This window comes from Xiphophorus couchianus, chromosome 16 (genome assembly GCF_001444195.1).
Source record: "Xiphophorus couchianus chromosome 16, X_couchianus-1.0, whole genome shotgun sequence".
In the NCBI taxonomy this organism is placed as follows: Eukaryota; Metazoa; Chordata; class Actinopteri; order Cyprinodontiformes; family Poeciliidae; genus Xiphophorus; species Xiphophorus couchianus.
This window is the reverse complement of record NC_040243.1, coordinates 18,639,756-18,658,453: the sequence shown is the minus strand read 5'-3', so window position 1 is coordinate 18,658,453 and position 18,698 is coordinate 18,639,756. Positions and strand designations below refer to the sequence as shown.

Genomic DNA, 18,698 nt, shown 5'->3' with positions numbered 1-18,698 from the left:
GCCTAGTTATTGTGCACATGTATAATATTGTGAACTGGTTCACTCACCGATTCATGCTTCTTTCAGATAGTCAAACTAAAGAAAACCTAGGTACAAAAAAAATCAAATGGCCATTACCTGTCTCTCAGGAAACAGGTAATGAATGGCCTGTTTCCTGAGAGACAGGTACATACACAAACACGCACATCTGAAGGAATTCAGAAAACATGCTCAAATACACATGTATACTCCCACAAACACATGCATTCTCCGAATTGAGGCTTCTGTGTGTAGGATGTTCTGCAGTTTCAGCCAATAGAGCGCTTCTGCTCATGTGATGTCGTCCAATCAGAGTATGGCAGGCTGACACACCCTCAGGAGGATGTGTGGAACGATGCTGAGGCATGATGCAGGCAGAGTGTGTGTGTGTCGGAGCAGGCTCCCAGTAGACTCGGATGTTATGCTGATGGTGAGCCTTTCAAGGAAACTGAGAGGTGTCCAAACCCCTGACTGTTGCAGGAGCCCATCTTCAGTTCATGTCAGCACAGATTTAATTACACAGGATCACACAAAACGTCCAAAGACAAACACTCTTGGGAACGCTCAGAACAGTCAGAGGTGGAAAACCGGTCTTTCACAGCGAGTTGTGCAGCTCTGCAAAGTGGGCTGAACTTCCCTCCATTTTATCACAGCCCGCAGCTTCATTATTGGACTGCCAAAATGGAGGTTTGATGGAGACCACTACAGATTAAAGGAGCAGTCCATGAAACAGGGGACAAAAAAGGAGAGCTGCTTTTTCTGGTGGAACTGCTGGAAATAATTCAGGGTTCCCCAAAACATTTGCAATTTTGACAGACTGTTTTTGCCTGTTGTTTCAGATTTTTAAAGATCTGTATCTCAAATTCAAATGATTAACCTTCAAGACCTTAATGGAGTCCTGTTTTTGGAGCACATTGTTGTGGCTTTGAGCTCAATAGTTCAAACACTCCAGTCTGACAGGTGGCAATATTACACAAATTAGTCTACCTTTTCATACGAGAAAGAAAGACATATTGTTTCTCATGAAGAATTTTGCAGCATCCCATTTTATGGGTATTTGGTTGCAGCATTCTTCCCTATGGAACGCTCTAGTCGCTGAAGTCAGAATTTTAAGAGTCCAAGATTAATAAATGAAAACACACCTTAAGCTTTAAATTCCAACTTCAAAAGTATGTTTTTAATCACAAATCTTAATAGCAATTAAAGTGTTTCACATAGATAAGGTTGGCTTTGATAGTTTATCAAGAAATTTAATGGCCATTTGATTTTTTTGTACCTAGGTTGTCTTTAGTTTGACTATATGAAACAAGCATGAATCAGTAAGGGAACCAGTTCACAATATTATATATGTGCACAATAACTAGGCAAGAAAGTTTTTTGACCATATCATACATTTTAGAGACATTTTCTAACTCTAAACTGGATAGACTTGAATGCTTAATGAATTTAATCATAGCAAGTGATGTACATCTGTGTAATGAGGGGTGTGGCCTAATTAGATGAGTATCCTATATGTATAATTATTCTGCAGATTATTTTCTTTTGGTAAAATATAAACAAAATATCTAAAATATGAAGTTCAAGATATTGCAAACAGGTAACCAACGTGTTGCTTGATTAAGACAACCGAGGATAAATTGGCTAAAGTGGAACCATTTCAGGTTACATATTGACAAAAATAAATATATAAACAGAACATGATGAATAAGTCACAGAAGACAAAAAATACATACAGTTCCATCTGTTTATTGATTAACTATAAAATATTTACTTACTAAAACAATTTCAAAGAAACACTGATAAACGTGGTTGCTGTCTGTAAAAAAACAAACAAGGAAAACAAAAACAGTTCCTTACACATTTAGTACAGGGTGACAGAATATATGTAGCTTCAGGTTTCTCTAAAATGTATTCTTTTTCATTTTTACAAGATTAGACAAAGTATATTCTGATAGTTTTCTTCCCTCGACAGCGAAGGATAATTTACAAAACTTAGATGTTTTTTTTTCCTTTGTGTATATTCTCAAAATAATCTTTTCTCTGTAACAGGACAATAACGATACTGAAGGAACAGCAGACGAAGAACCAGCCTCCAGTCCACCTCTCTCTCTCTCTCTCTCTCATATACTATTGTTTGCTTGCTCTTCCATTTCTCTCTCTCTCTCTCTCTCTCTCTCTCTCTCTAGCAGCTAGCTCCTGGTGCCCGTCAGCAGTATTGCTTGAGAGGCGTGGATGATTGTTCAGATAGGGGAAGCAAGAAGGCGGGAAATGAACAACAAAACAAACGTTTAAAAAAGAAAAGCACAGCAAAAATAATAATTAGATTTTAAAAAATTACTAAGACATAATAACGACAACATATACAAAAATCAGGCTCTTAAAACGTATGAAACAAAACAAAATAAAGCGTAGTGGAGAGTAAAAGTGTGTAAGTGTCGGACCCTGTTTAGGCCGGAGACTGGGCTTTGGATGGAGATAAGGGGGCGAAAAGTAATATTGGAAGGCAGTAACACACACCTGTAAAAGGGGCTTTCGGGGGGTGTGTAGGTGTGTGTTATCAAGAGATAAGACTGTGATGTCTTATCAACCTCCTTACACACACACAAGACATACAGAAAAAAGTGCTTTAGCAGCTTCAGGGATAAACAAACATTCATAAACGGGCACTTTAAACATGTTCACTCTGCAAACGGCGGCACGACCTGTGGATCCGCAATCCTCCGATACCACGGCCGCGATCCAGCCGCACCGCCCGTCGCTCAAACGGACATAACAGCAGCATAATCAGGAAAATGGGGGACTTTAGCAGATAATTATTTTAGCAAGTAAAAAACAAAACAGCAAATAGAGTCACTCTGTACCTGGTTGAAACTATTTTAAATACGAATAGATTAGCAGCACATTTTAAGAAAAAAAATACCTTTTCTGGGAGAGGCTGTCTTGTCTGGATTATCCATGAATGCACACTGAAATGCTTCATTTAACAGAAAGATGCCACGACGGCACACGGGTTCTTCTGAACATTCTGCAGCCGGCGACGGCAAGCAAAAACAGACCAATGTAGAGGACAAAACCAGGTCTCCAGATAAGAGTAGAAAATATTAACACCTATTGAATATCAACAAGACAGTCTTCAAACTCTGCCGAAGGGCAGAGATAAAAGCAAAGAGGAGGCATGGGTCGGTTCACGGTAACAAGGTAGCTTTACAAAAGTCTTTAAAAAGTTACGGTTCAATTCCGTTAACGTTTCCTGGCATCCAGTTCCTAGGAGTTAAAAGTTATTTTGTTTATTAGAAGAAAAGTGCTGGTGTGACTGGGAGTACTGAACACTGCCAGTCAGCTGGCTGAAATAAGGCTGCAACGCATATTTGGCAGCTTGGAAATATTTCCAATCACTAAAAATACATTTAGTCGTTATGTGGAAACTAAAGGAGAACAATCTATGCACTGCCGGTCAGCTGGCCGCAAAAGGAAACGGGCGCACTTTTCTCTTGCTAACTGGAACCAGTTCTCGCTTATGTTATAAATAAACGGGTTAAAACATTATGCTATTACATTTTTATATTGATTATTTCAACCGTTGTACTTTCACTAAAGTTTATCATACCGTGATTTACTGGGAAAAGAGGGAGCAACGCAGCTATATACAGTAAAATGCCATATATTTTACGGACACATCTGACAGCCTTTAGAAAACGGTATAATAAAGAAGGCGAAAAAGACTGGGATAAAACTGACTATTCCTCTGGACCTGAAGACATTGTGGATCAAGAAGGGAAACAAAAAAACAACACATTGTTGGCAAAACATTGTTATAAGGCCTGGGAAAGTAAGGCGGCGTATAGCACTCACGATCCTGAGCATGACATTCAACAGTCTTACTGAAAAAAAAAAAAAAACAGGAGGGAAAAAAAATGACACTTTAATGAGGCACATAGAAAAATAAAACACAGGCAGCTAAAAAGAACCAGAATGTGTTACGATGGATGTGGCTGCACTTGTTTTTCATTTACCTGGGTAAAGAGAGGGGTGACCGGTGGGAGTAAATACTTGAGGAAGACACAATACAAGACTCAGAGTCTCCTTATTCAAAGTGCACTCATGTGGAAATGGTGATTGTTTGGAGGGAAGCGTGCGACTAGAGACGGCGAAGAAACTTTCCCACAAACCAGCAGAAGCTGAATCGTTAAAAAAAAGGAAAGAAAGAGAAAGAAAACACTAAACATAGGACACTTGAAGGTTGCAGACAAAATAAGGGAATGAAGGAAGCCTGGCTGTGGAAAATGAGTGTTTAAAATTGAGTTAGGCTGATCGAATCAGTTTCGACAGCTGCACGGTGAAAATCAGCGCCATGACCTTGATGAATCTTGGACTGACTGCAGTGTTTATAACCATTAAAGAAAAATATTCCCACCGACTGGGATTCCTGATCCCAATGTTCCCACACACAGACTGAGATCAGGTCATCCCTTTTTCCTCCATTCACCTGCACCTTGTAGGCATTGGCTGGTTACCAGTACCATGGAGGCCATATTGGTTTTGGTCATTTCATGATAAATAAGAAATGTTTTTAAAAAGGCAACATTTTTAGATTTTTAATTTAAAATCCAAAATATTACATTAAATTTTGGTGGGGGTGGGAGGGTTGCAACAAATATTTAGATTTAAATGTGATTTCATTTCAGTTCATTATCCTAACAAACATTTTGAATAATTTGCAAAGAGAAATAAAATGAGCATATTTTTGAAATTCAGGTAACACATCATCATTGAATAAATTAGAATAGGCGTTCCGATGAGGCTCGTTTTTCAGGTTAAAACTACATTTTGAAAATAACCTTCAAGCGGGTATAAAAAAATACTTTTCATTACACACATTTCTGTATTAAAATGCTTTTTATTAGTTTGATTTAATATTCTAATCTAAGATTTTAATCAGCTTTAGGTAGAAAATGATCTTATCAGAAATAAATAGTTGTAAACATAAGTCTAATTTATCTATAAAATGTGTCATGTAATGATGGATTTATAAACTTTATTGAATATGACTACATTTCTCTCTCTTGTGGTGAAAAATGTAAGAAAAGAAAAACGTTCGAGGGCAGAGGAGAAACTTACAGAAAGTTTGTAAGTCATGCTACGTTTGGCAAGCTGCCGCTGTAAAGCAGCAGACTGCAGGCTAGCGACCCAAACAGTCCAACTTATTAAACAACTAATATCAGCTTCTTAAACTTGTGCTACTCTACAAATAACTAAACGGGATGCAAGAATATTTAAAAAGCTAAATTTCAGAGATTGCTCATTCTATATTTTGGTTTAGTATTAAAATCAAAGTAATAAATGTCACAGAGAATTACAAGTTCATATGTTATACTATATATATTATACTATTGACACCAATTTTGTCTGATTTGAAGTAGGTGGGGGGACCGACTTCACTCAGGTTATAATATTTTAGAAACAGCAGGAATAAATGCTACTTCTGCTTTAAATAAAATCTATTATATTGTGTTTTACAATTTTTTGCTAAATAAAGTGAAACCCTGTTTTTTTATCTACTCAAGGTTAAACAAGGAGAATCTGATACCAACCCATGCCTACTGATTCATAGAAGTGCAGAAACGAGATGCTGAACGTGGGTGTAAAATGGGCAAATGTGACCGAAGATCCTCAGACTGCAGCTGGTTTCCTTTCATAGTGTGTTTCAGTGTGGATTTGTACACATGTACAAAGAGAAACCCCCAAAAGAAAACAGGAAAAAAAGAGAAGTGCTTTCAAAGATGCATCTCTTCCTCTCCTTAGCCTGAGTTAACGAGGGAGTCAAATTTCAACAGCGCAGGGACGCTTCGCCCTGAGTTCCGATTGTCAGGAGGACGGCGGGGGATAAATATTAGGAAACGAGACTTTTAAGTGTTTCTAAGTGCTTTCTGTTGGATTGCGATGGTAGAAGTCTACCTCTCATTTCTCTGTGCATTTCTGTCTTTGCGTCTGTCGCTCCTGCTGTTCTGTACACACATTTATATGACTGTAACAGGACTGTAACATCACCACGGGAACATCATGATCACAACATCACACCAGCTTTACCCCATCACCCATACAGGGCGAACAGGCATGTGCCCCCCTCCTGTTTCATCATTCACAGTTCGTTAAAGCTTCTTTACTGTTTACCTCTTCAGAAAAAAAGTACTCTGACATAAATCTATCACACGAAAATAAAACACCTAGATTTTCCTCTAGATACCTGCGTCTCTTACATAGGGGGAAGTATTTACATTGTGTTTGTACATGTGTGAGCACACACATGTGTTTCTGCAGGGGAGATATTTACACGCAATAGGAAGTATTCATGCCTTTGTCCCCCATGAACAGAGTGGGATAACGATGTCTGTGTGTGCAAATGCTTCAGGAGACCGGTCCTTTTTTTTAAATACTGTCTGTAGTGTTTCTCATCTCCATGGTCAGAGCTGTCTTCGACAGTCTCTTTTTGTTGAAGTATATCATGGTGTGGGAGCGGTTCAGTTCATGGAGTCACGGTTCCAATTCAGAAAAAAACAAAACAAAACAACAAAAAAACCCATTAACATCAGTGATCAGACCGCAGATTGGGCCGAACTCCCCATGAGGTCGCGTCGTGATTTGGTTGTCAGTAGCTCGTCTAGCAGATGACCGGAACGCCGTCCGTGTTGAAGATCATTCCGGTCGTGGGTTCATAGGTGCCGGCCAGGTAGTAGAGGTCCTCGCTGTCGGCGTAGCGGCGGGTGTGGACCATCTGCTCGTACTCCTCCACGCTCACCACCAAACACTTGTGGCTGATGGTCTGCACGTCGTTCTCGTCGCTGTGAGACGACTGGTACAGGGCGCGCTGCGACACAGACATGGGTTTTAATGAGGAGCGATTTCCATGTTACTGTAAAAAATATTTGGCATTTAGGCATTAGTCTCATGCAGAGGAGTGCAGACAATAGGAAAGATTTTCCAAAAGGCTTTAAAGTAAAGTTAGCCGTTATGGCAGCACTATAATCACCGACCAAAAAAAGCGTCCTTTAGCTTAATTAATTTTTAAACAAGTTAACTTTTCTGTATAGATTTTTTTTCATTTGATCACTATCAATTTACTTGTAGAGTGCACCAGATTTTTATTAAAAATGTCTTAGAAAAGGAATAAGTTTACAATTTGGAAGTGAAACAAGTCCAAACTTTAAATAATTAAACTTGTTGTTGCTAGGTAACCACAACTTAATCAAGAAGGATGCTGCTAGGTAACCAAAGAGTTACCTAGCAGTGACTTAGTTGATGCCACCACCCTTGCTTAGCCGGCCATGAGAGGTTTGGCGGCTAAAGCCTTTCCTCTGCCTACATCTCCCAGAATGCTGTGCGGTTTTGTATTGGAGTTCAGTGAAATTATTGAACATTCTATCAGATGTTATGTTTATTGACATTAATCAATGTGTCTATTGCAATATTATTGCTTTATTGTTCAGCCCTTGTAGGATCAATTGGTATGAATGTTTGACTGAACTGAATTGATTTTTTGTAAGAGCCTCAAGACGACATTTGTTGTGAATTGATGCTGCATAAATAAAACTAAATTGTATTTGAGTTTTTCTTTCCAAAAAGCCTTTTCTCTTTTCTGTAGAGGTTAGCAATTTTCACAAGTTTATGTCTTTGATGCTTTGCTACCAGCTGTTTTAAACTATAAACTTAACTTCATTACTAAGAACTATGGGTTTATGAGTAAGTTTGAGTGAGTAATTTTATTTTTATTTTTAGCTTTTGAATTCCAGGGCATGTCTGGTCTTTCCTATTTTGAAGAGCGACTAGGAGATACAGGCTCTGTGTCACAGTCAAACTATGGAACACCATGGAAACAGAAAACAATGAATTATTGATTAGAAATTCACAGAAACTTTGATCAACTCTGAACAAATAAAATGAAAAACCTATTAAAAAGTCAATAAAATTTTATTTCAACAGTTTGCTAAAGATACCAATATGTGCTTACCTGGTAATTAAAATGTGAGATTATGCCATATTTATTTAAAGGCTTCCATACATGTTTATATTTCATGGAAAACATGATTAAAATGATTAAGTCAGAATTTTAGCTCTAGTAGTTTAATCTAATCAGTTTTGCAAAGTCAGCTGTTTGCTCTTCTACAAGAAGAAATATTGAGTACAAGCTACTTATTTTGACAAACTAATAGTCTGCCTTTGAGAATCTTGGTCTAAAAATAAATGTATCTGTTGCAGCAAACAATATTTGTCTACAGACGAAGAAGAATAAGGAGAAAAACCATCAACCTGCACGGTGAATTACATTAACAAATGGTGACATCAAAAAGAACATGCAAGCCTTGCTGCCCCTTAGTGTGCTGTTGTTGTTGGCTGATAGACAGGAAACAATCTTGACAAGAAAGCTGTCAACTCAAACAATGAAAAAGATTACAAAGCTGCTTGAAGGCAGAGGCAGAACACAGCCAGATGTGTCTAGCCTTCAGGACAACTACAGACGAAATGTGGAGGTTGGCGAAGGAAAACACGTAGGTCGATAAAGAAAAATATCAAAGTATCAGAACTGAAGACTAAAGGAAAAAATGCCTGGCAGTGCAGTAACAAATGGAAAACATACATAGCCAAACATAAACCAATCTCTACAGAGAAGCAGTCATGGGTGATGAATGATCGGATGAAATTGATCAAAAGCAAGTTTGCCGAGTATAGACGCATTTCGCCAACGAACACAGAGCTTTTATACAAACTTTTAAATTTACAACCAGCTGATTATTTGCCTTGATCTGAACCTAACTGCGAGTTCAAGCCGGAACCACGGCATTTAAATACCTTTTTATTGAACTCTTCCTCTGTCAACAGTTTCTTTGTCCACTCTCTGATTTTAAATCACCTTCATGTCATTGGAGCAAGCAACGTTCAACAAGCGCGGACTATTTCAAAACACACGTCTTGCAACGGATCTGTGTTTTTTCTGAACATTTAACCGTTTTTCACACTTCACAATAATGGTTGCAATGAAAGAAAGACTACATTGGCTGCTGCTGCTTCCTGTTTGCCTCTGTGTTGTCAGTGTGCTCACATATCCACATCTCCCGTGGGAGAAATGCTCAGAGAGCAGCTGAAACACTAGTCTTTAACTTTCATGATGTTCGATGTTTAAAAAAAACGCTAGAAATAAAACTTTCCATGCATTTTGAATGCTGTAGCCTTACAACTTCTACCTCGGTTGTGTTGAGTATCTATCACACGTTGAGTTCCTCCTTCGCCTTCTTCAACAATAATTGTATGTGAGATACAACAGCAAGAGATAGTTGGATTTGCGTTCCTCTCACCTCCATGAAGTCTTTCCTCTGGATGGAAGAGTGCAGAGCCGCTGGTAAAGACTGACCGCACATCTGATCCCAGTTCTACGATGAAAACAAAGTCGTATGCTTTAAAAAACGAAGCCCTTCTCAATAAATATGACCAATAACGCCACTGGTTTGAATTGTGCTATGGAACAAAATGTAACTTCTTCTTATAAGGTCTGACCTTCTTATCGGTGAGTTTCTTGCCAGGGTTCGTCTCCTCTGGATGGTAGAACCAGTTGACCCGGACCACCATGTTGCTGCCCCAGGACTCCCACATGCTCTGAATGCGGCCGATGAAGGGCAAGTTGGGCCGCCCGGCAGACAGGAACACGGCACAGTCCCCGATGCGGATCGTCTCTCGGCCACGCATGATGGCCTTGTAGAAGAGCTTCTTGGCTTTCCCCTTCATGCCGCGTCTCTGGAGAACGACAGCAGGAGGGGAAAAATGTGACTTTGGGTTCGTTTTTTTTAATTTTTATTTCATCATTTCTCAAAGTTTTGTCCTTCTCACCTGAGTGGGTTTCCCGAACCACTTCCAGAGCTGTCTGGCCGGGAGGAAAGCAGAGATCTTAGGTCTGTTCTCCACACTGGGCAGCCTCTGACGTTTAGCCAGCTCCTTCGTCGTGGGCAGGTGGACCCCCTCTCTCCTCTTGGGCCTCCCCGCCTTTCCCTCTCCCCCGCTTGGCTTCGGTTTCGGTGGACGGCCCCTCTGTCCGGAGCCCTTCCCGGTGGCAGGCTTTGTCGGTTTACTGGGAGCCGGAGCGGCTGAGACTGGAGGACTCGATGGGGAGGGAGAGTCTGAGTGAGCAGATAACTCTTCCTCCTCCATTTTGATTTCCACCTCTTCTTTCACCTCCTCCTCTTTGATGTTGTCTTTAGGTTTGTCCTGTGTAGGAGTTTTCTGGAGAGGTCCAGGCGGCGGTGTAGGGGTCCTCTCCTCATCTGAGCTGCAGGACGAGTCATCAGTCGACGACGAAGACGACGAGGACGACGAAGAAGAAGATGAAGAGGAGGAGCCAGAGCAGGACGAAGAAGAGGACGAGCAGCTAGAGGTGCATTTCTTCTTCTTCACCTTCCCATTTTCCCCTTCTTCCTCCGACTCGGAGCTGCTGCTACTCTGAGACTCCTCCTTCATCTTCCTCTCCTCCCTCTTCATCTCCTTTCGTTCCTCTTTTTTAGCCTTCTCTTCTCTAGTGTCCACCTCCTGTCCTCTACCTCCACTTCCCCGACTCTCCAGCTGGTCCTTAGCCAGGATTGAGGTCTTGTAGGCAGACTCCCTCTCAGGCAGACTGGTCGCCCTCTCCGGGCCTCTCGTCTTTGCTTTCAGAAGCTTCTGGTTGGCCGAGGAAGTGGCGATAGGGGCGTGGTCACGCCTGATGTCGCGTCCCTCTAGCAACATCAAAGCCTTGGTCTTTTTGGTTTTCGGGGAAGTGACGCCTTCGTGGTCCAGCTTGACGAGGGGCTCTGCGGACAAGGACTTCCTCTGTCCGGAGATGGGCTTGGGCCTGGACATGGGTCTGGAGGACATCTGGTCTGAAGATGATGGGATCTTCAGTTTGGGTTTGGGCGTGCCAGCTGGTGTCAGTGACGCCGACGATGGTCTGGGGGTCAGTGACGAACTGGGTTTGCCGGTCGGCAGCCTGGAGATGGGGCTGGGGATCAGTCCGGAGCCGAGGCCGGATCTGCTCTGATGATCCGATTTCATTTTGGACGAGGAGACGGCGGCGGGTCTGGGTGTGGACGTAGCCGCGGGTTTGGGTGCAGAGGAGGAAACGGTGATCGAATGCCTCGGCACAGGCCTGCTGGCGGTGGGACTGATGGAGCTGCTGCTCTCTCTGTCTCGCCGCTGGTTGGTGTAAGAGGTCAAATTGGGCTCGCTGTACAGATCCACCGTCAGAACCTTCCCATACGTGGAGGGATAGAGAGAAGAGGGGAGGACCCGGGACGGCTTGGAAGCGGGAGACTGGACCGAGCCACTCTTCCGGGGCACCGGACTGGGGAGAGTGGGGCTGCTCGCGGAGGAAGCACCGGAGTTCTTCCGGTCGGGTTTGGCTGGCGTGGCCATGGTCGGTCGGGACGCAGGGCGGGGTTTTTCCTGAGCAGTTTTCTGGACAGAGGAGGTTCTGTCCTGGGCCGGTTTTGCTGGAGCTGGAGGTCTGTCGGTGGACTGGGTGGAGGGGGGTAGAGGATCAGCTTTCTCCCGACCTTCTTGATTTATGGAGGCGTCTGAGAAGTGGAAAGGAAACGGGGATTTTCTATTTTTCTTTTTCTTACAGTAAAACACTGATTTTTATGACATTAGCGCCAGATTATGAGATTCTTTTTTTTTTTTTTGTTGAAGTTTTGAGAGTTAAAGTTATAATATTATCAGGATAAAGACACAAAAATACCAGTAGAAAGTTGTAAAATTGCAGGAACTGATCATTTGATGTTCATGTGTTAAAAGATAAAGTATGTCCCATTGAGTAACTTCATAAGATGCTCAACGTTCCTCATTTTAGTCTTTTATTATTTTTTGTTTAGAAGTCGTCATAGAATTGCGTCTTCATTCTACTATCATTATCAGTTTATTCTCATTTTTTGACTGCACTGTCATACAGCATTTTTCTCATATTATTATGACTTTTTGGATAGTATGAGTTTTTTTCTCGTATTTTATGATTTAATTCTCATAATTTGGTGACCTTCTTGTATTAATTTTTTATCAACTTTTCTCATAATATAAGGACTTAATTCTCGCATAAATTTTTCCTTGCATTATGACTTCTCATATTATTGCGACTTTTCCTTGTACCATTGTGATGACTTCATTTATTCTCATAATATGACTTTTACAACTTTTTTCTTGCATTTTGACTTTTTTCCTCCTAATAACTTTATTGATTTCATTCTTTTCTTAGCCTGGCCGTAATACTACGTCATTTATTTTATAGTGTTCTGCATTTATATCTGCATGTTGTAATGCATATTTGAGAAGTGGAAGGAAAACGCAGCAGGTTTTTAAAATTAATTTACAAGTACAAATCTGTAATATTGCCGCTTCACCATTACGAGCTAATCCTTGTTGCTCTAATCCAGAAACACATAGAAATAACACTGCAATTTGTGGTTGTGATGTGTTAAAATGTGAAAAAGCTGAACAGCGCTGTCTCTTGGATGTGCTGACATTTTCATTCTGTGGCATCATGAGTTGTTTTCTTTTTGTTTTTTTTCCCCAACAGTTCAGGGAGGACAAATCAGCAAGAAACCATCTCTGAAATGAAAACATTACACTGCAGAAGTGCTTACCCAGCTAAATAACAACCAGGGTCAGCAAATTTGTACACGCAATGTGTCGCCAGATTACAGGTCCTGGTTTAGACTTTGAGCCTCACACAACAACAACGCAAGAATAAAGTGAAATCAGACAGACGGGCTAAAATATGGGACGTCTGACACTCACGATTCATATTGGCTCCAGCTAGCGACAAATGGCTTAAATTGACAGTGAGAGTTTTCTATTGTTTTGTTTTATATATACAAAATAACAGAGTTGTGAATGGGTAAATAAGGCACTTCAGTGGGTGGTCCAGAATCCAAAACAACATGTCTGGTTCTTGTTTCGTGGAGTTCCTGTACTGACTTCAGTGTGTGAACAGATGGCTGGACATCGATTGTTAATTTTGGCCCAGTTTTACTCCTAGGATCAACACAGATATGTTAAAAAGTGACAAACATTCGCTGATGTTAATGCAGATATACGGCATCTTCACTTTTTTGAATCGTTTCACTACACTAACATTTGATATGGCGTTTGGGGAGAATTCAAGAGCAATATAATGGAGAATTATTCACACTAGAAGAGGCGATGTCACACTTTCAGTAAGTAAAAGGCCATTTTAAGAGAAAAAGAAAACGATTGAATTAACACTCAAAACCTGCTTTAGCATCTTATAAACCCCCAAAACAACCTTTCTTTCTATGTGTTTCCTCCAACTTCATTCTGTTTTAAACGCCTCACTGATTTTCATTAATCAGTAACAACATCCACACTGAAGAGCGTTGTCAGCGTGACCTGATGAATGAGTTACGGTATGTCCACCAACCAAATTTCTGAGGAAAAACCCAGTAAAGGCCAATCAAGCTGAAAACATTCAAGTCAAACATCAGTGTTTTTAAGCTCGTCTCCTCCTCCCTCCTATTAACATTAATAAGAAATACTAATGCTAAACATTGTTTTGTAGCGACCATTTACTCCCTTGGTGGCCTCGCTGTCTATGCTACATGTGACATCACGGAGCAGGTTTTACCTGGTTTGGGTTTTGGCTTGCGGCCCGGTTTCCCTTTGATCCTGGGTGTGGTCTCCTCTGGCTTTGCTCCCGCCTCCTTACTGCATTTGCGCACTCTCCTCCTGGACGGGCCGGCCACAAGCAGCGCAGGGGACGGCTCTGCGCCTGCGAAAGAACAAAACAAACAAAAGAAATAGAGATTTTTCCTTCCGACTCCAAAAATACAAACTGTGCTCTCCTTATATTTAAACAGAAACTTCAACTGTTTACAAGAACAAACAAAAACAATCATGCCAAGTATTTTTGGTCTGGTTTCTAGTGCAAATGTGTAAGTACACCTAACTTTGAAATTACTTTTCAGCAAGAAATAGGACATTGATTTAAGTAAATAGTTCCATAATGTCGAGCTCCCCTGACATTATTTCACTTACACATTGGGAAAAATGTCTTTGTAAGATTTTGTGTTTTTGCAGTGAACAGCTCGAGTTTCAATCTACAAACTCCTGACTGTATCGATATGTTTGGCTGTTTTGGGAAATTTTATTCTATCACGAAAACATGCTGGAAGCAACTTGCTTTGAAAATGTAAGACAGAAATTCAGCCTCTGACGTGCAGAAACCAACAACAGAGATGTACCCAAATGTTTCAGTATTATCTTATGAACTCCATTTCCCTCCTTTTATTTATTTAAAAATCTCAGGAAGGGTGCGGCTTTGAGAAAAACACATGCAGACACAAGCAGAAAGACCAGAGTTGCATTTAAATATCTGGGTATTGAGTGATATCTACTGGCAAATGAAAGTAAAATCAACATCTGAGAGCAAAAATGCTGCGAGAGACAAAGTTTGTTTGAGCTCATGGAGCATATTTGTGATTCCTGCTGATGGTTTCCTTGATGAGGAAGAAGCTGTCTGTGTGTTTGCTCACAGTGGATCTTGTAGTCCGGCGGCAGCAGCCTGATGTGGGAGAGCGGGATGCGTCCTGTGTCGCCGTCGTCAAACTCGACTGTTATCAGATCGTCGTTCTCGTCGATGTCTGAGCTTCCTGTTTGGGAGGAATGATGATAAAAAGAAAAAAAAAACGTTAAAGCGTCTTCCGAACAGCAATCACTGCCGCCATGTTTAATAAAGGAGCATCGACTATTGCATGTAGAGGAAATGCCGGGTGTGCCGCAGTCGCACCGTTGACGACGGTTCCTGGGTAAAGGCAGCGGTACTGCTGGCTCCAGTAGGCGGCGATCCGGGTGCCCTCTGGGAGGTAACGCACGGACGGAGGCTTTACGTCGATTATCTGGAATTGCGTGAGATTTCAACACTGATTTTTCCCATTTGTTCAACACCTTTCATGTCTCCACCTCCTCAAGGCGGCGTGGAGGAGTAGACGGACGGACGTGAGAGAGCTGCGGTTTACTCACAGCTTCCTGCAGCAGTTGCTCCAAGCAGTAGATGTGCGGTCGGTTGCCTCGCTCCCCCTCCACCACCACGCTGTAACTGCAGACAGGAGGAGAGGAAAAAAGAAGGAAAGGGGTCAGAGGTGTTGGGGTAACTTTGCAGTGGCTGTGGATTTTAATTATTTAATTTGACTTTGTATCTTCATCTCGGTACCGACTCCCCTGATGGGTACCAGGTCGTTTTTTTTTGTTTTTTTAAACTGCCGCCTTGTTACTTCAACTTGGACTGACTTGGAACTTGGAAGTGGTGAAAGGCAGAAGCTTCCACCGTAAGAAGTGAATCTAAAGTTATCTAAAAGAAAATTAAATAGAAGAAAAATCCTGATTTAAGTTAAATTAAAAAGGGTATATGGTGCTTTGCAAAAAATATTTACTCGCCTTGCACATGTTTTTATGTCACAACCAAATAAAATCTGAATTTTATTGTCATTTTAAGTGACAGGCCAACATAAAGTTGTGCATAATTTTAAAGTGAATGGTTTTGAGATTTTTTACAAACAGAAATCTGAAAAGTGTGGTGTGCATTTCCCCCCCCCCAGCTCCCATTTACTCTTGCACCTTTAAAGAAACGCCAGTGTGTATTGGAGCAGTCACATAATTAATGGAGTCCATCAAATTAAACACATCATCCCCGTGGTGAAACATGGTAGCGGCAGCATTATGCTGTGGGGATATAATAATTTAGAATGGTCTAGTCAAATTCAAGACCTACTGAGAATGTGTTGTGAAAGTTGAAATTATGGACTTGCAGGTGAAACTGCAAATAAACACAACACTGGTGAGATTTTTATCTGTACTTTTAGTGTTGACTACCCAAAATCTTTCACAAAATATCCACAAAAATACTGCAATCAGCGACTTTACAGAAATTTCGTTCTGTATACACCCTGTGCATGCAAAATGACAATAAAGTCAGTCTAAGTCTAAGTTAATGGGATAAAGAGCAGAAGGGTTCAACAGGTACGCCAGGTAGCGCGGGTTCAGCTTTATCTGTAGGTTCAGAGCCTTCAGCTGTGCTCACATGTCAGGGGAGTGTACGGTGTTGACGTGTCCTGCGTAGAGAAGCTGGTCGTCCATCGGGATCAGAACTCTGAGTCCGTCTACCAGGGAGTCCTTATCCAACACGCACTGCACTGGAGCTGAACACGACAACACAGAGCAGCCGTTAGCGCGCTTCTTCTCTCAGTCCTGCAGCGGACGGTGTGTGCTTGGGCGGATGCCGACCGGGTGTGGACGACCTCTCGGAGACGCTGCTGTTTCGTGGCGGGAGGAGCTCGTCTTCGCTGAAGCTGCTGTCCTGGTTCGGCTCGAAGTCTTCGTCCGCCGCCATGCTCTCCATCAGCCGGCTCACGGCGCCCCTGGACGGCTACGAGGAGACCCCGGTGATTCGTTAGCATTTAGAAAAACTCACAGAGAATGCTTAAGAAGGGCAACTGTTTCAGCTCAGGACAAAATAGTCTACGTCAAGCACTAGGCTATTTTGATCAAATTACGATCTGAATGCACTGTAAAAACAGAAAATCTTACCAGGTATGTTTGGCCCAGTTTCCAGAGCAAATATCTAAGTACATTTGAATAAACAAAATTAGCTTACTCTATTTCATCAAGAAATAGAGGCTTGTTTTAAATCAATAATTCCTGATCGATAAAAAAAATACTAGCTATAAGTGAACTAAACTGCCAGTGGAACTAACACTTTTTCATCAATATTACAAAAATATTGACTTAAAAAAAGTCTCTTACATCTTGCTGAAATGTTACTGCTAAGCTAGTTTTTCAAGTGTACTAAGATATTTGCAGTACAAATTAGACCAAAAATACTTGGCATGATTTATATTTTTGCAGTGTAGCAACAAATTTCCCCCCCTTACTGACCTCTCTTGCTTTGGTTTTGCCTTTAGATTGGCTTTTATGTGCCGGGCTTAGAGGCGCTGGCCCATCAGAGACCGGACTGCACAAAGTGGACGGGCTGACCGGCACAGAAGGGTCCTTCTGCTTCTTTTTCTGTTTGAAGGGAGGAAACGTAAAGAAATGAGGAATGTGTATGAATGAAAAACAGCAGCTAGCGACTTCTGGACAGATTTCCATCTTAACACACAGACTGAGGTGTAAAGTTCCCAAACTGCCTGCAGTCTCGTCAACAACACGACACAGATAGCAGGAGAGAGCTGAAGCGCAGAGAAACCCTGCTGGCAAGAAAAGGACGCAGAGTTTGAGGATGGAGGGAAGGAGCATCGGAAATAGATGGGGAAGATGATGGAGAAGAGGACTTGTTTTATTCAGCGAGGTGTTTTCACACCCGATAGTCCGGTAGACTCGATTCGATTGGGGAACAAAGTTGCAACGTTTTCTACGTTTTCAGCTGCTGCGGTTTGCTTTCTCGCTGAACGGGCTCAAACGATCCAAACTCTTTAAAAACCTGTTTCCCTCCTCGCCTGTGGCGGCGCTGCAGCCAGAACCACTGAAGGAAACAACATGAAACCCTCTGAAGAAGACACAAGCGCAACTTCCTTCTTCACAAAATGTAAACAAAAATGGAGTAGCATCAGATTTTAGCGGTGGTAAGACTTCATTTTTGTTGTTGAAAAAAAGACTAGAAGTCATTTCTCCCGCTGGTGCTAGACACACACGTTGTATTTACCCAGAATGCCATGCATTATAGTCTGTCTCCAACCCTGATGTGCGTCAAAAAAGTGATCTATGGTCTGCCTAAACACCTGGGTCTCAGTTGAAGTGAATTCTGATGGGGTTCGAATGAATTTGTGGATGGCGACTACAATGCAGAGCATTCTGGGTAAAAATATCCAAAACAAACGTAGGAGTCTAGCGCTAGCGGGAGAAACGGATTGTGATCTTTTACCAAAGACAAAAGAGAAATCCTTCAACCACTAAAATCTGATGCTACTCCATTGTTTTTGTGTACATTTTGTGAAAAAGGAAGCTACTCTCTTCTTCAGAGGTTTTTGTGCCGCTTCCTTCAGTTGTTCTGGGTGCAGCGCCACCAGAGGCGAGGCGCTGAAGAGGATTTTCTAATAGTTTGACTCGTTTGACACAGTGCGGTGTAAAGGTGAATCGCACCGGCTGAAAATGCTGAAAATTACATTTTGTTCCCAAATTGAACTTATTCCACTGGACTAAAAACAGCCATAGAAGCTGTCCTGCACCAATTTACAGCTGTTGAGAAACAACTGACTTGGAGGAATACTCATCGTCCGTTCTGTCCTATGTTCAGTTCTGCACCGACGCTGTCCTCCCTGTTAAGACCATAAAAGTGTTTCCAAACCAGAAACCATGGCTGGACAGCACAGTACGGGCCCTGCTGAAAGCCCGGGATGCTGCCTACAGGTCTGGAGACAGGTTGGCTTATAGCAGGGCCCGGTCGGAACTGAAAAAAGGTATTAAGCAGGCCAAGCTCCAGTACAAACAGCAGATTGAGGAACATTTCATCAACAACAACCCCCGAAGCATGTGGAGAGGCATAAGAACCATGACGGACTACAAACACAGCACTCAGCTGACCAGCCGCGACCCCACCCTGCCTGACACCTTAAACAGTTTCTTTGCCCGCTTTGACACGGCGGGCAGCAGAGAAGCCG

At 41.9% G+C, this 18,698-nt stretch overlaps 1 protein-coding gene across 4 annotated transcripts in view; it reads right to left on the bottom strand.

The window, feature by feature from the left end:
• Positions 1 to 1,748: 1,748 nt before the first annotated feature.
• Positions 1,749 to 18,698, bottom strand: part of tnrc18 (trinucleotide repeat containing 18) — a 64,028-nt gene continuing 47,078 nt past the window's right edge. For 2 of the 4 annotated variants that reach the window (XM_028042437.1, XM_028042436.1), the window contains 11 exons: positions 16,978 to 17,106; positions 16,327 to 16,468; positions 16,124 to 16,241; positions 15,067 to 15,142; positions 14,834 to 14,942; positions 14,580 to 14,696; positions 13,673 to 13,816; positions 9,895 to 11,609; positions 9,565 to 9,801; positions 9,366 to 9,440; positions 1,749 to 6,883 (listed from right to left, as the gene is read on the bottom strand). In XM_028042437.1, the coding sequence (XP_027898238.1) occupies positions 6,677 to 6,883; positions 9,366 to 9,440; positions 9,565 to 9,801; positions 9,895 to 11,609; positions 13,673 to 13,816; positions 14,580 to 14,696; positions 14,834 to 14,942; positions 15,067 to 15,142; positions 16,124 to 16,241; positions 16,327 to 16,468; positions 16,978 to 17,106 (3,069 nt within the window). In that variant the 3' untranslated portion in view covers positions 1,749 to 6,676. The remainder of the gene's footprint in view (positions 6,884 to 9,365; positions 9,441 to 9,564; positions 9,802 to 9,894; positions 11,610 to 13,672; positions 13,817 to 14,579; positions 14,697 to 14,833; positions 14,943 to 15,066; positions 15,143 to 16,123; positions 16,242 to 16,326; positions 16,469 to 16,977; positions 17,107 to 18,698) is intronic. The other 2 variants (XM_028042435.1, XM_028042434.1) reach the window with 1 other exon arrangement.